Source organism: Suncus etruscus, chromosome 18, assembly GCF_024139225.1.
Source record: "Suncus etruscus isolate mSunEtr1 chromosome 18, mSunEtr1.pri.cur, whole genome shotgun sequence".
Lineage (NCBI taxonomy): Eukaryota > Metazoa > Chordata > Mammalia > Eulipotyphla > Soricidae > Suncus > Suncus etruscus.
This window is the reverse complement of record NC_064865.1, coordinates 63,633,661-63,647,955: the sequence shown is the minus strand read 5'-3', so window position 1 is coordinate 63,647,955 and position 14,295 is coordinate 63,633,661. Positions and strand designations below refer to the sequence as shown.

At 52.6% G+C, this 14,295-nt stretch overlaps 1 protein-coding gene across 3 annotated transcripts in view; it reads left to right on the top strand.

Annotated features, from left to right (window-relative positions):
• FARS2 (phenylalanyl-tRNA synthetase 2, mitochondrial) overlaps positions 1 to 4,515 on the top strand; it is a 29,032-nt gene extending 24,517 nt beyond the window's left edge. For 2 of the 3 annotated variants that reach the window (XM_049764981.1, XM_049764982.1), the window contains exon 7: positions 4,287 to 4,515. In XM_049764981.1, coding sequence (XP_049620938.1) covers positions 4,287 to 4,425 — 139 coding nt within the window. In that variant the 3' untranslated portion in view covers positions 4,426 to 4,515. Of the gene's footprint in view, positions 1 to 1,044; positions 1,075 to 4,286 lie in introns of those variants that run through there. The other variant, XM_049764983.1, reaches the window with a different exon arrangement.
• The last annotated feature ends 9,780 nt before the right edge of the window (positions 4,516 to 14,295 follow it).

The window sequence follows — 14,295 nt, the reverse complement described above, 5'->3', positions numbered from 1 at the left end:
AGTGAAAATAATGGTGGTGACAATGATAATGATGGCAAGGATGGTTGCGATAGTCATTGATGATTGATAACGAAGGTGATGTTCTTGGTGCGGACGGGAAGGGTTGATGCTCAGTCTGACAGTTGAAGGTGATGCAACAGTGAACACTTAAATAGAACTTCCATATGGCCAGTTATCTTTTAAATGTTGAGTGATTTCAAGGTTCATACTCAGCTGTCAAGATAGGTCTTCATACTTGCTTTATGTGTTGGGAAATCGACCCTAATGATGTTAGAAAGTTCTTTTGTACCGTATTTTCTGGCGTATAAAACGACTTTTGAAACAAAAAAAAAAAGTCAACTGAAAATTGGGGGGGTCATCTTATACGCTGAATATATCCCAGAAAATGTTTCAATATGCCGCTAAACGAAAATTGTCTGAATATTGCCACAAAACGAATTTTCCAACTCGATCCTGCACCAATCACTGCAAGGCTGCTCGGACCGCCTCTCTGACTCAGCCTATCTAAGCAGGCTTTTTATGCATGCAAATTAGACAGTGTTCTGGACCCAAATCTACACTGTCAAAAGCCTGCTCATATGGGCCAGAGTCAGAGAGGAAGTCTATTACAGTATAACCTTTGGACCTTTGCTTGTTGTGATTGGCTCACTGTGGGACATGAGCACAGGAATACATGCAGCACATGCAGCACAGGAATGTTCTGGCTGATACAGCGAATACAGGCCTAAACCTATGTTTTAACTGCAAAATTAGGGGGTCAACTTATACACCAGAAAATACAGTAAGTAAACCAATTGATCAAGACCAGAACATGCACCATCCCATGGGTGCCCCCCACCAGCCCTGCCAGGAGTGACCCCTGAGTACAGAGCCAGGAGTAAGACCTGAGCACTACTGATGGCCCCGAGCCCCTAGTAAGTAAATACAATGACTGTAGGTGGGTGGGGATAGTGATGAATGGACAAGATACTTGTCTCATCATACACACCAGGCAGTTAATTCTGAGAAAACTCACTCATCTGAAAGTCACTCCTCTACTCACAGGCACCTCTGAGGTTGGCCCAGAGAGACGCGCTCACCCACATCAATGTAAAAATGCAGAATGAGGGGCCCGGAGAGATAGCACAGCGGTGTTTGCCTTGCAAGCAGCCGATCCAGGACCAAAGGTGGTTGGTTCATATCCCGGTGTCCCACATGGTCCGCCGTGCCTGCCAGTGTGGGCGACCGTACACCCACATATTCAATGGATTTTTTCACCGCTGCCTGATTCAAGCCATAAGTTTGCATAGCCCTGAGCCAAAAGAACCCTGCAAATAAATTTAGCTCACCACAGAGAATCTGGCTTAACCAGATTCCTTAAATCTTTCCATGGAACCTGTTTTTTGTAACTGCTCTCATACACGCAATTATAGATAGGTTTTTGTAAGGTTTAAACTGTAAGATCTATTAAGGATTTGCTTCCCCTCCCCCCATCCTGCCAGGTTTCTCCTTATCCTTCCCGCCATCAAAATGTGTCTGCTCCCATTGGTTAAAATCGTTGTACCTGTACAAATCTGATTGGTTTAAGTTTCAATCCTATGTTACCACCCCTTCCACAGGAGCAGGGCATAAAAACCCAGCTCTCCATCATTAAATCCTCTTGACAGGAACTCTGCTTGAGCACTTTATTAACTTCTGCGGATTAATTTTCTAGGTGTTCACAAAAGAGCTTAACACTTGCGAATTATTTGTATTCGCCTTCTACCTTCTGTCCTGGTTGAGAGAAAGCTGCTGGCCGGACATCTCTCCCAGTAAAGGGCAGAAGCGAAGGCGGGTACATGCCAGGACCTATTTCTGAGCAGACAGCCAGAAGTAACCCCTGAGCACCGCCGGGTGTGGCCCAAAAACAAAACAAAACAAAAAAAATGCAGAATGAGGTTCCGAGTGATGGTTCATGGTTGAAGGCACTCTCCTGCTGCACACCACTGATCCCAAGCACTGCCTGGTGTGGCCCCAGACCAAAAAACTGAAAGGAAACAGCAGCAAGGATTGGCTCTGGAAAGAGTGAGGGACATTTGCTCTGCCTCTAAGGTCCACGAGTTCCAGGTGCCCTGGACCTTTGGTTATAATGTCTGTGGCCCTTGCACAGGCTCCCCCAGAGCAGAGGCCGGGTGAAGCTCGGGGCCATTATATGCTATCTCCTCCTCAAGGAGCCCCCGGCTCTTCATCCCATCCACCTGGTTGGCCCTACTCCTCTCCCTTCCATCCTAGTTGGCTCTGCCACCCTCACTCCTCCAATCCAGCTGGCCCTTCTCCCAGCACCCCTGTCAGGCAGCTCTTCCCCCTCATCCCCTCTGTCCCAGCTGGTCCTTCCTCCCTCACCCCTCCATCCAGCCAGTTCTTCTGCCCCACCCCTCCATTCACAGGCCCTTTTCCATTCATCCCTTCATCCAGCCGGCTCTTCTCCCCTCAGCCCCCTCTGTCCCAACTGGTACTTCCCCCCCCCATCCTTTCAACAGACCAGCCCTTCCATCCCAGCTGGCCCTTTCCCCCTCATCCTCTCTGTCCTGGCCAGCCTTTCCCTCATTTCAGCCCCGGTTTCTGGGGTGACGATGTAGATTCAGACTCACTTTGGCCATGATCCTATACGCTACGCTGCTCTGTGGCTCCCAAGACACTGCAGCCCTGGCTAGTCAGAGCCTGTCATGGCCAGTGAGAAGATGTGGCACCCTGGATGTGCCCTGGGCTCTCATGGGCAGACCTTTTGCCTCTGGCTCCCTGCAAGACACGGCTGGGTTTGTCTGGGCACCGGTGTGGCGTTGCCGAGAAGAGGGAACTTACCCTAGCACAGGAGAGGTACCAGGGCAGCCTCTAGTGGGGCCCAGGAGCCCAGGGCCAACCCCATCCAGGGGGTAGGACCCCAGGATCCCCATGCCTGCCCCAGAAACAAAGGGACCCACAGAATCATGGCAGCCGTGTCTGGTGCCAGAGGACTTGACTTCTGTGAAAGCTGGGAGTCACTTTTGTATCATTATTTCTGAAAAACATCTTTATTAAAGGCAACACCAGATGGTCGAAGCAAGCAGAGTCACGAATCTTATCCCCGGATCCTCCAGTGTTCAGAGCGAAGCACTTAGATAGGCCCTGCTTCAGGGGGTGTGCGGGAGCCCATCGGAATCACAGCTTGTCCTGGTGTTTGCTTCTGTGGGAGACTGGGGGGGGCAGGTTCCTTCCAGTCCCCTCCCTAGCCCAGATAGCCACAATGGCCTCGGTAGATGACTTCGGGACATAGACTCTTGGGAGACCCAGGGCTGGAGGTGTGAGTTGTGGGGTTCAACATCTGTCCGGGATTGTGCCAGTCCAGTCCAGCCTCTGTCGGGCATCTGTGACAGCATTGCTAGTTGGTTTTGAAAACTCCGGCACATGTTTTAAATTTAGGGAAAGCTGATGTCACTGCCACCCAGGAAGGAAAGGAGGGAGGAAGGAGGGAAGGGAGAGAAGGAAGGAAGAGGGCCCGGAGAGATAGCACAGTGGCGTTTGCCTTGCAAGCAGCCGATCCAGGACCAAAGGTGGTTGGTTTGAATCCCGGTGTCCCATATGGTCCCCCGTGCCTGCCAGGAGCTATTTCTGAGCAGACAGCCAGGAGTGACCCCTGAGCACCGCTGGGTGTGGCCCAAAAACCAAAAAAAAAAGGAAGGACAAGAAGGAAGCATAGCATACAGTGACTGTCGGAGTGTCCCTCTGTCAACACGGGCATGAGATGGGATGGTCCAGTCTAGGTGTGGGGTGCAGCTGTCCATTTCCCCAGAGCTCACATGTGCATAGGCACGTGTATACACACAAACATGCACAGACACATGTTTACCTGTGATAGGAACCTGGGAGTATGGATAGATTCTGCAGCATCAGGCCCAAGTGTCCGGTTCGTGGCTGTCCCTGGGCAGTGGGTCACCTCCGGTCCCACCTACTCCAGGGTATCCTCCAGCCCCTGGCAACCCCGAAAGCTTGTGCCTGCCCCTTGGGGCTCAATGCCTTGAGCAACATGGAAGAGTCCACCAAAACTGCATGGGGCTTGCTGCACCCCATGCTCAGTGCTCCCTGTGGTGGACTCCAGGCGGGCCCTGGTTCCAACCCTGCAAGGCTCCTGCCTGCAGAACCACCCAATAGTTATGGGCAATCCAAGGGTGTGGATTGGGACCACCCCACCCACGCTCAGGCCAGGGCTCCGTGGACACACTGGGACATGCTCGGGGATCCCGAGCACCCTACTGGTCTGACGTGGGCCCCGTCACCCCATCTCCCTGCAGGACGCACAGGACCAGCCACTGCTACCGGATCACCTACCGCCACATGGAGCGGACGCTGACGCAGCAGGAGGCCGGCCGTGTGCACCGCGCCCTGCAGGAGGCGGCCGAGCGGGTGCTGGGCGTGCAGGGCCGCTTCTGACTTCGAACTCATGCAGGCACCCACATGCGTGTCTGCCTGGGCCTTCCTGCCATGCTCGTTGCCACGGGGCTTACAGCACTTACCTGTGTGTGCTGACCCCGGCCACACCAAGAGAAGGGGAGGCCACACAGACACTCTTGAGTGGAAGAGGCCACACGAAGATGCTCCCAGCAGATGGGAGGCTACACGGAGACACACCGAGGCACATCCACTCAGAAGACTCCTTCCTTGGCTGTGGCAGGACCTGAACCACCAACCTTTGGTGTCTACCGGTCCTGGGTGAGGAAGTGCTTCAACCAGGCCTGTGGGGACAGCTCGAGCTCAGACATGTGTATGTGTGTGCGCTCGCGCATGCGTGTCAATGGTGTGTCTGGGTGGTGTGTGTCCTGGACTGACCCACCTTCCCCTAGTAAAGGGGAGCTCGGTGCTGACTCAGAAACGGACCCTCCGTCCCCTCCCTCTACCAGCCCAGGAAGGGTCCAGCCTCAGCTTCACGCGGGCTGTCCCTTCCTGATCTGATCCAGGTCTGGACTCTGGCAGCAGCCACTGGAATCAGCCCAAAAAGGAGACAAAAGCCAAAGGTTTCAAAGGCTGCTCTTTAAGGGCTCCCGGGATGCAGCGGGGCTTGGGCAGAGCACCCAGGCCCTCAAACATGTTAGTTTTGGTCACCTTAATAAAGCAGAGCCGAGACTGCCCTCACGGCTCATCCCTGACTCCAGGGGCTGGCGACAGACACTGTGTGGCCTTGGACGGGTGGGGCGGGGTGGGGGGTTTCTGTGCCCACAGGGTCCCGACTCATTCTGGTGGCTAGGACCCCAGGAACCCACTGGCTCTCACATGAGGCCCCTGGCTGGCTCTTGTGCCGTACCGGGGGGCTTAGTCTCAAGGGTCCCCAGGACTTGTATGCATGTGGGCTGATCTCAGCATGCATGCACCCAAGAGTGTTTGCACACAGGTGGACTCCTGCCCCCACCAGCTAGGCCCAGGCCCCATCTCCACAGCCTTCTCTGGTGGGTGTGCATGTTCATCGGGGAGTCCGTCTGCTTCCGGGTGGGAGGAAGAGGAGGAGGGTGGAGCTGCTGGAGAGGCAGCACAGGGCAGATGGAGGGGGAGCGGGTGGGGGACTGAGCCTGGGGCTGCCCTGTCCTTGCCTCTGCCTGAGCCTGGCCTCCCCAGTGGACAGGTAGCGCCTGTGCAGGAGGGTACAGTGGGAGGACAGCCCCACCCAGCCTCTGCCCCTCTCCACCATTAGACAGGTGACAAGCTTGTCATTCCCTCCACCATCAGATGATACCCTGTGGCCCCTGTGGATCAAGGCTGCAGGGCCGCTCCCCTGGGTGAAGGAGCCAACCCAGGCCCCACGGACCTGACAGCCTCCAGCTCCCCAGATCTCTGCTTCCTCTGGAATGGCCATGGTCCAGGCAGGTGCTGTGGATGGACAGGACGGACCTGAGAGCCAGTCCTGGCCCGTGGCACTGGAAGGGAGGAGGGAGCCTGGAACTTAAGCTCCAGCTGTGCTTGGGGACCTGGGGACCGCACCTGGTGGGGTGGCTGGCACCAGCTCCTGCTTCATCCTGTGAACGGTGCAGGCCCAGGGAGGCGAGGGAGGGAAGGTCGCCCTGAGCAAGGCTGGAGGTGGGTGCTCCACTGGGTGGGGAGTGCAGGAACAGGAGGCTGCCACAGGCCTGTGTCCCTTTGGACGTGCACCCCTGATTTCAGGCAAGTTAGGAAGGACCCCACCTGAGCCAGGCCAGCAGGTCTATCGGTTTGGGAGTGCAAAGGCAGCACTCCCTGGCTGGCTCCAGAGCCACAGTGCTCACACGATTCAGGAAAGGCAGCCTGCAGCAGAGAAACCTGAGCCACCACCCTAGCAAGTGTGTGTGAGAGGCAGGATTAGGGGTTCCGGCTCCTACCCACCCAGGTGTGAGGGTCCAGGCCCGACCCTGAGGACTCAGCCATGCCGCCTGACTGGGATGGGAGGATGGAGCAACCAGGACAGCTGGAGTCAGGGGTGTCCCGGGGTCAGGGCTATGCCGCACCAGCCTTTTCCAGCAGTTTCCACGGGGACCCGGTTCAGTCCGGAGCACAGCCCGGTGGGGAGTTCCTGCTCAGAGCACAGGCCCGGCATCCTTCCTGGGTTCTGGGGAGCTTCCAGGGAACCGATTGAAAGGACGCGGGAAAGACCTGGGAGTGTGGGCCGGAGAGACTTGGGCATTGGGAAGATGCGGGAGAGACAGGCTGCAGGCCCGCAGGGAGTGAGGGATGCGGGATGCAGGATGCTCCGCACTGGACCAGAGAGCGCTATCCAATCAGGGCCCGCGCGGGAGCATTACAGCATCGGGGAGGCCGCCCATTGGCTGGTGGCCCTGAGGAGATGGCGACGCCCGCCCCTGCCCCCTCACTGCCTCTGCCAGCTAGGAGGGGCCCTGCCCCCTCGGTGCCTGCCCGGAGCCCCAAGCTCCCACTCCTCTAGGCCCCACCTCACCCAAGCCTGCTGATCCTGGGATTCCACCCCCACTGATCTGGGGGCCCCCTTCCTCGCCTCTACACCCGCACTCCTGGGGAGCCCTGTGGTGCCCCTCCCCTGCCCTGCCGCCTCCCTCACTGAGCTGCCCTGGATGGTCCCTTTCTACCCCCAGAAACCTCCACCCCCCCAACCTCTTCTTAATCTAGAGACCCCCCCCCCCGATGGCACCCTCACTGGCCGGATGTGACTGTCCTTGGCCAGCAGGACATTCCTGCTCCAAGTCCACCGTCAAAGGGGGCAGGTGCACACCTCCGTGTCCTCTTTCCTGCCGCTGGGATGGAGGCATGATGTCTGAAGCTCCGGCAGCCCCTTACATCATGAGGCAGCACGCCGAGGAGTGTGTGGGAGTGGCAGGACAGAGGGAAGGAGTCCTGGTGGCCGATGACTTGCACACAGCGTCAGCTCTCAACTGCCTCCTGGACTCACGTTCCTGTGCTCCAAGAGGGTCTTTATTCACTCTTGTTAGGGGTTCTGCAGAAAATACCAGTGAGGCATGCATGAGGGGTGTGTGAGCAGAGAGCTGTGTGTGAGACATTTATATGAGGCATGTGAGGTGTACAATAAGGCCTGTGTTGAATGCATCTGAGGCTGTGGGAGGTGTCTGAGACGTGAGGTATGTGTGAGCAGAGCTATGGGTGAGCAGTCAGGCTGCTGTGACTCTGGCCTTTGACGTCTGCAGGCTTGCAGGGGTGACCCTCAGTCTGAAGGTAGGTTCCCCTCGTCGCCAGGAGGAACCCCTTCTTCAGGGAACCCCAGTATTTCCTCTCAAAGCTGTCATGTAACTGGACAAAGTCCCCTCACATTGGAGAATAATCATCTCCTCTAAAACCCAGCTCACAATGACCTCGAGGCTGGTGCTTCCCAAGGGGGGAGCACCCTCAGGAGGGGTGCAGGTGGGACACAGAGGGTGACAAAGCCCTGGTGAAGTTGGCCACTGTGTGTTTGCCTTTTTTTGTTGTTGTTTTATTTTTGTTTTGGGGCCACACCCGGCAGCACTCAGGGGTTACTCTCTGCTCAGAAATTGCTCCTAGTAGGCATGGGGGACCATATGGGGTGCTGGGATTCGAACCACCATTGGTCCTGGGTCAGCAAGGCAAACGCCCTACCGCTGTGCTATCTCTCCAGCTTGTGTTTGCATCTTTGATTCAGGTGTTGCGACTTGTGTTAAGCCACAGCAAGCCAAGCATGAGCCGCTAGAACACTGGACCTGCATGTCAGAGGTGGGTTTGAGGTTTCTTCTTTTAAAGAGAACAATGCCGGAGAGCGAATCTCAGACATTTTCTTGATGTGAACGAGGATGTAGCTTTTCCCTGCATCCACAGGCACATAGATGCTCCGTGGCTGGACCCACATGGCCCCCTAACTTGGACACGGATCCACTGCCCAGGCCCCCTGGGGAAGGGGACTCATTAGAGGCGACTCCAGCCTAGCAGGAGACAAGTTGCCAACACAGGCTCAGGGTTCCCAAGTAGATGGGGTCCCCACCTCATCTACCCTAGTGAGATCCAGTCCTGGCTGATTTATTCTGTCTGCAGTGGTGGGACCCGTGGCCACACTGGTTATATCCTCCCAGTGCTTCTCATGCCACTGTCTCCACACAGAGTCCTATGAGGAACTATGCCACAACCAACCCCAGCCATCTGGAGGGAGATCATTTGTGGCAACAAACTCTATTAGCACAACTAAGGGCAGGCCCCTGGGACTCTGAGCTCCTAGCTAAGGAACCAGACCTCAGCCTCACTCCAGACCCATCCCCAGCACCTGGGCCTCAGCCTGGTCCCAGGCATGTCACCTCTGCATGCTGGAGAGGGGAGTCAGGCCTCATCTGCCCACAGGTGCCCCACGGAGGAAGCACATTTGGAATTTAGTTCTGCATCCAGCCAATGGCTTGATTAAAGATGAGAGACCAGAGGGAGGGTTCAGAATCATAGATTCATGGTGACTCACAAAGTTTCAACAAAGGTGCCAAGACAATGCAAAGGGGGTGTGCTCTGGAGGGGGATGGTGGGCAGGCGTGTGTGAGTACTCAACAAATGGTGTGGGGACGTAAATATCACAGATTTAACTTGAAATGAATCATAGACCTAAATAAAGGCTGGGAGGAAAATGCAGAGGTACATCGCCATGATTTGAGGTTAAGCATAATTTCTTAGGAATAGCACTAAACTCCAGGTCAAAAAAAAAAGAGGGTGATCTGGAACCCATAAGAACCCTGTGACTCTCGCAGTGGGCCACTGTCAGCCGAGAGAGAGGACTGCCAGGAGGATGACTGAGAGTATTTATTGTGATAAACTATTATTTTGGAAAAAACATAGGTCAGGACCTATCCCCTTTCTTGAGGAACCTGGTGGCACAACTGAGAGACAGGAAGGAGGCTGGTGGGGTGGGGCAGGGTGAGAATTAAACAGGACCAAAACACAGTCTGGTAAAATGAGAATCCTGGGTGTCTGCAGGCATGAAGACGAACTGGTGCCACTGAACCTGGCCTCTAAAAATGGTCCAAGCGGTAAACTTGGTGTCATCCACCTTTTTATGGTTACAAGAAAAATAAGGAAAAGAAAACTCTTGTGCTTCCAGTAATACCATCAAAAAGTTCAGCATAGAGCTGAGAGATAGTACAGCGGTAGGGCATTAAACATGTACCATGCTATAAACATGTGCCATGTCATACACAAGGTATGGTGTCACATTATAAATGTACAGTGTCGTGCACTAAAAATGTACCATGTCATATACTAGATGTGCCTTATCATATACCACACATGTGCTGTGTCACACTAGAAATGTAGGGTATTGTGTACTAAACATGTTATACACTAGACATATGCCACATCATACACTAGATTGTGCCATGTCATATACTAGATGCGTGCTGTGTCACACAAGAAATGTACCAAGCCATATACTACACATGAACCATATCAAATACTAGACACATATCATATCATACACTAAACGTACCATGTCATACACTAGATTGTACTATGTCACACTAGAAATACATAAATTCATATACTAGAATTGTGTCATGTCATACACTAGAATGTACCATGTAGTAAGTTTTTGCTGTGCCATGTAGTAGATGTACCATGCTGTGTCATGCACTGGACATGTGCCATGTCATATGCTAGATGTGTGCCATATTGTACACAAGTTCCCCAAATGTACAAGTTACCGATAGGCCCAAGAGCTGCTGATGGACAACAATGCGGTAAGTTCAGGGCACAGAGCTTGCTCCAGTGAGAGGCCCCAGTTCCACTCCAGAACCCCTGAAGCCATGCCATGTGTATCCCATGGACTGCCCTCTATGGGTAAAAATCAGTGAGGCTCCACATGACAAGCACAGCTATGCCTATGAACACTGAAAGAAGGGAAACAGGCAAGAATCCTGGCAGGACCTGGTCCCATGTCTGAGTGTCTCGACCATGTGCCTGGAGAAATGAGGCCAGTGACAACCCACAGAAACTAGAGAAGCTATAGCAGGGGATGGACCTATGGAAATTCCATCAGTGGATGGACCTACGGAAGTTCCAACAGTGGATGGAGCTACAGCAACTCCATGAGGGTTGGACCTATGAAAATCCCACTAGTGGTTGAACCTACAGACACTCCATCAAGGTTGGGCCTACAGAAACTCAGGGTTGAACCTATGGAAACTATCAGGGTTGGATCAATGGAAACTGAATCAGGTTTAGATGTATGGAAACTTCATCTGGGTTGGACCTACGGAAACTATCAGGGTTGGACCTACAGAAACACAATTGGTGATTGAACCTATGGAAACTCATTGGTGGAACTCCGAGCTTAGGGGACCGAGTGTTGACAGAGGCAATCCAACCCTGACCAACCCCATCTCCCAACACCAGGCATGGATTCCAGGCATGGGGGGGGAGGGGGCGGGATGCAAGGGAAAGAACAAGGTTGAGAGTTCCAAGGTCATGAAGCACCAGTAACACCTGCCACCTGGTGTCTAGGTGCATGTGTACTAACCTGTCAGAGGGACCCCAAGGCTCTGCACTCCTCATTTGTGTACAGCAACTGTCTGGGCCTCACTGTCTAGAAGAGCCCCATTTCTTCTACACACACTGAGAAACTGACATTTGCTCAGAGATTCGTGAGGATGAGGCAAGCTGGCAGGTCTCCGGACGTGGCACTGAGGTCCCGTCACTGTGCTCCAGCCCTTTTTAGGGTGCAATAGGGGCCCAACAAGAATCCTGCCATAGGGGTTTCCCCACACGACTGCCAGGCAGCCATCTTATTTATTTCATCAGATCATTTAGATTTGGGAACACACCTGGCAGTGCTCAGGCGCCACCCCTACAGAGCTCGAAGGACTGACTCTGTGGTGAGGTGCCGGGGCTGGAATTGGGGAGGCTGCATGCAAGGCCAGCACCTTCCTCTGTGCTCCCTCTGCAGACCCAGGAAGCTGCTTTGATGTCAGTTTGGCAGGAGAAAAGGCTTCAACCCTTCATTCCGGTGCTCAGAGCTGCCAGCAGGGGAGAGCAGGGCAGTTTCCCTTCCAGCCTCCCCATGCCCCAGGACCCATTGCAAAGCACCAGTGATTCCTTCAAGATGACATTTGCTTCCTCACGCAGTCCCGGGGGCCTGCCCCCCTCTGTCTACCTCTGTGCCGTTGTTCTGTGTCATTACAGTGGGTGAGCGCCAGCCGCTGCTCATAACCGCGGTTATATCCTGCTCGTGAGGGGACGCTTCGCTTCTTATTGCTTTTCTCCCCCAATATAGCTCCTTCCCCAGCTGTTCCAACTGGTGCCGGAAGATTGTTCAGGAAGGCAGCACTTCAGCGTCCTGAGCTTCCTTTCTTGTTTGCTAGAATGAGGCCTGTGAATTAGCCCCAATTTCTGTGATTCTTCCAAGCAGGAGGTGTTGCTCTGAACACCCTCTGTCTGTGGCACATTCTAAACCAGACCATGGCCCTTCTCTGGGCATCCTAAGCTACTAGAGGGGCTGCCTCCTTTATTAAAATGCATATTTAAAGATGCATCTAAAAGCATATTCCAGGCTAGAGAAATAGTACATACAGCAGGTAGGGTGTGTGGCCTGCCTGAGTTCCATCTCTGACACCCCACGGGGTCCCCTGAATGCTGAGGAGTCAGCCCTGAGCACTGCTAGATGTGTTCTCCACCCCTGCCAAAAAAATAAAATGTTTGTTTCTTTGTACCGTATGTCATTCAATCAGATGTTTTCTGGAGAACCAGGAGAAAACTAAAATGTTTTATTCGTTTCTTTTGTTCTGGATTTCTGTTTGAGTTGGCTGAAACTGGGATAGTTTTCTGTCTAAAACAGAAATGTGTGGAACTAGAAACTGCACTTTTAGTTCCGTAGTGCTAAGCGAAGATGACCAGGTATCTCAGGCTTGAGACTTCTAAGATCATTAGATAAAGGAACATTTTCTCTCTGTCTTAACTTTGTGCACAGTTTCTTCTTTGTAAGAAAGCAGGGAAGGTTCAAGTAAATCTTTTTTTTTTCTTTTTGATTTTTTCGATCACACCCGTTTGATGCTCAGGGGTTACTCCTGGCTAAGTGCTCAGAAATTGCCCCTGGCTTGGGAGGACCATATGGGACACCTGGGGATCGAACCGCGGTCCTGCGGTCCTTCCTTGGCTAGCGCTTGCAAGGCAGACACCTTACCTCTAGCGCCACCTCACCGGCCTTGGTTCAAGTAAATCTTTGTTGTTGTTGTTGTTGTTGTTGTTGTTGTTTTTTGGGGGGGCCACACCCGGTGGTGCTCAGGGGTCACTCCTGGCTGTCTGCTTAGAAATCGCTCCTGCCACGAAACATCCAGGCTGGTCTATAACATCACCTGGAAGCAATCCTCTACCACGGAAGACCTACACTGCTCAGACTTCGACCTGCTCAAAAGAGACTTCCCTTAACACTGAGAAGACTTAACAACAACAACAACCTGCTTACAGGACAGGGCTCCCTGCATTGCCCTTTGATTGTGAGGTGAAAGGAGAGGATGCTCCACGTCCTGACTTCAATGTAAGATATGCAGATTCCAGGATCTTTAATACAGAAACATGATACCAACAACAGAGACTGTGTGAAAAATAAAAGTGTGTTGGCACTACAGACAATGTATTGGATTGGACGATCTAGCTTGCTTGGAGCCTAGACTTGGTCTTGTGCCAGGAAACTTCAGGGGTCTGGTCTCTTTGTACTTAGGCCAAAGTTATTTCTTTCCATGTCCCTCATATTTTGGTGGGCCTATGCAAACAACAATTGCCACTCTAACACCATTTTTACTGTGCTCCTTTGACTCTAATCCTTAAAAAGAACTCACTTAAAATTTGAGGTTAACTTAAGCTAATATGCATGTATATGGAAATGTAAGAAAATACTATGCCTGTAATGTTTAAGGAGTTACATAAGTTTTATGGCTTTAGATTGCCTTGTGTACTGTTAAGAAATATTATAATGTGTTACAATCTGGGGACTTGAGGGACAAAGTAATTGTACATGGATTCTGTCTTATTTATCTTAATGTTCTTTGGCTGAAATTTCAAAGTTAAGATATCAGCAAGGGGACTTCTGAGAATTATGTTATGGGTGATTGTCCTTCCACTGTAACTTTACCTTGTCCTCTTACTTTGCACCCTTGTTCTCATAATTAAAAATAAAAATTAAAAAAAAAAAAAGAAAGAAAGAAAATCAAGAGGTTAAAAAAAAAAAAAAAAAAAGAAATCGCTCCTGACAGGCACGGAGGGCCATATGGGACACCGGGATTTGAACCAGCCACCTTTGGTCCTGGATCGACTGCTTGCAAGGCAAACGCCGCTGTGCTATCTCTCCGGGCCCTGGTTCAAGTAAATCTTGAGCTAACTAACATGTTTAACAGTTCTCCAGAGATCAAGAAAGAGAAAACCCTAGTCTCCAAACCAGCACGCGACAGTCATTCACATATGTGTAGTGCACTTGGTCTTTGTTGCACTGGTTCATCTCCTGCTTTGTGCAGTGACACTCCTGAAGGTCTGTGACCTAATCCTGTCCCCCTCTTGCAACACCGTCCTCACCAGCATCCTTGTTCCCACATTCCAAAGTCAGGGTGCCCTGTGGGTTAAATGTCAGGCAGCAGCTGAAGGTGACGTCACTGTTCCACTAATGGCACCAGGTCCGGTCACTGGGAAGATGAGGCTGTTGGTGCAGCGGGAAGAATGAAACTGCCCAGGAAAGGTTGGTTCTAGGGCCTGCAGGGAAGTTCTGGTCTGCCTAGACTGGGCTGAGCCAGCTGGATGGGCCTCGGGGAGGGTTACAGCCCAGCTCTCTCCACCCTCTAAAAGTCCAACTTGGGGTGATGAACTGATGGTCGCCTGCTGATATGA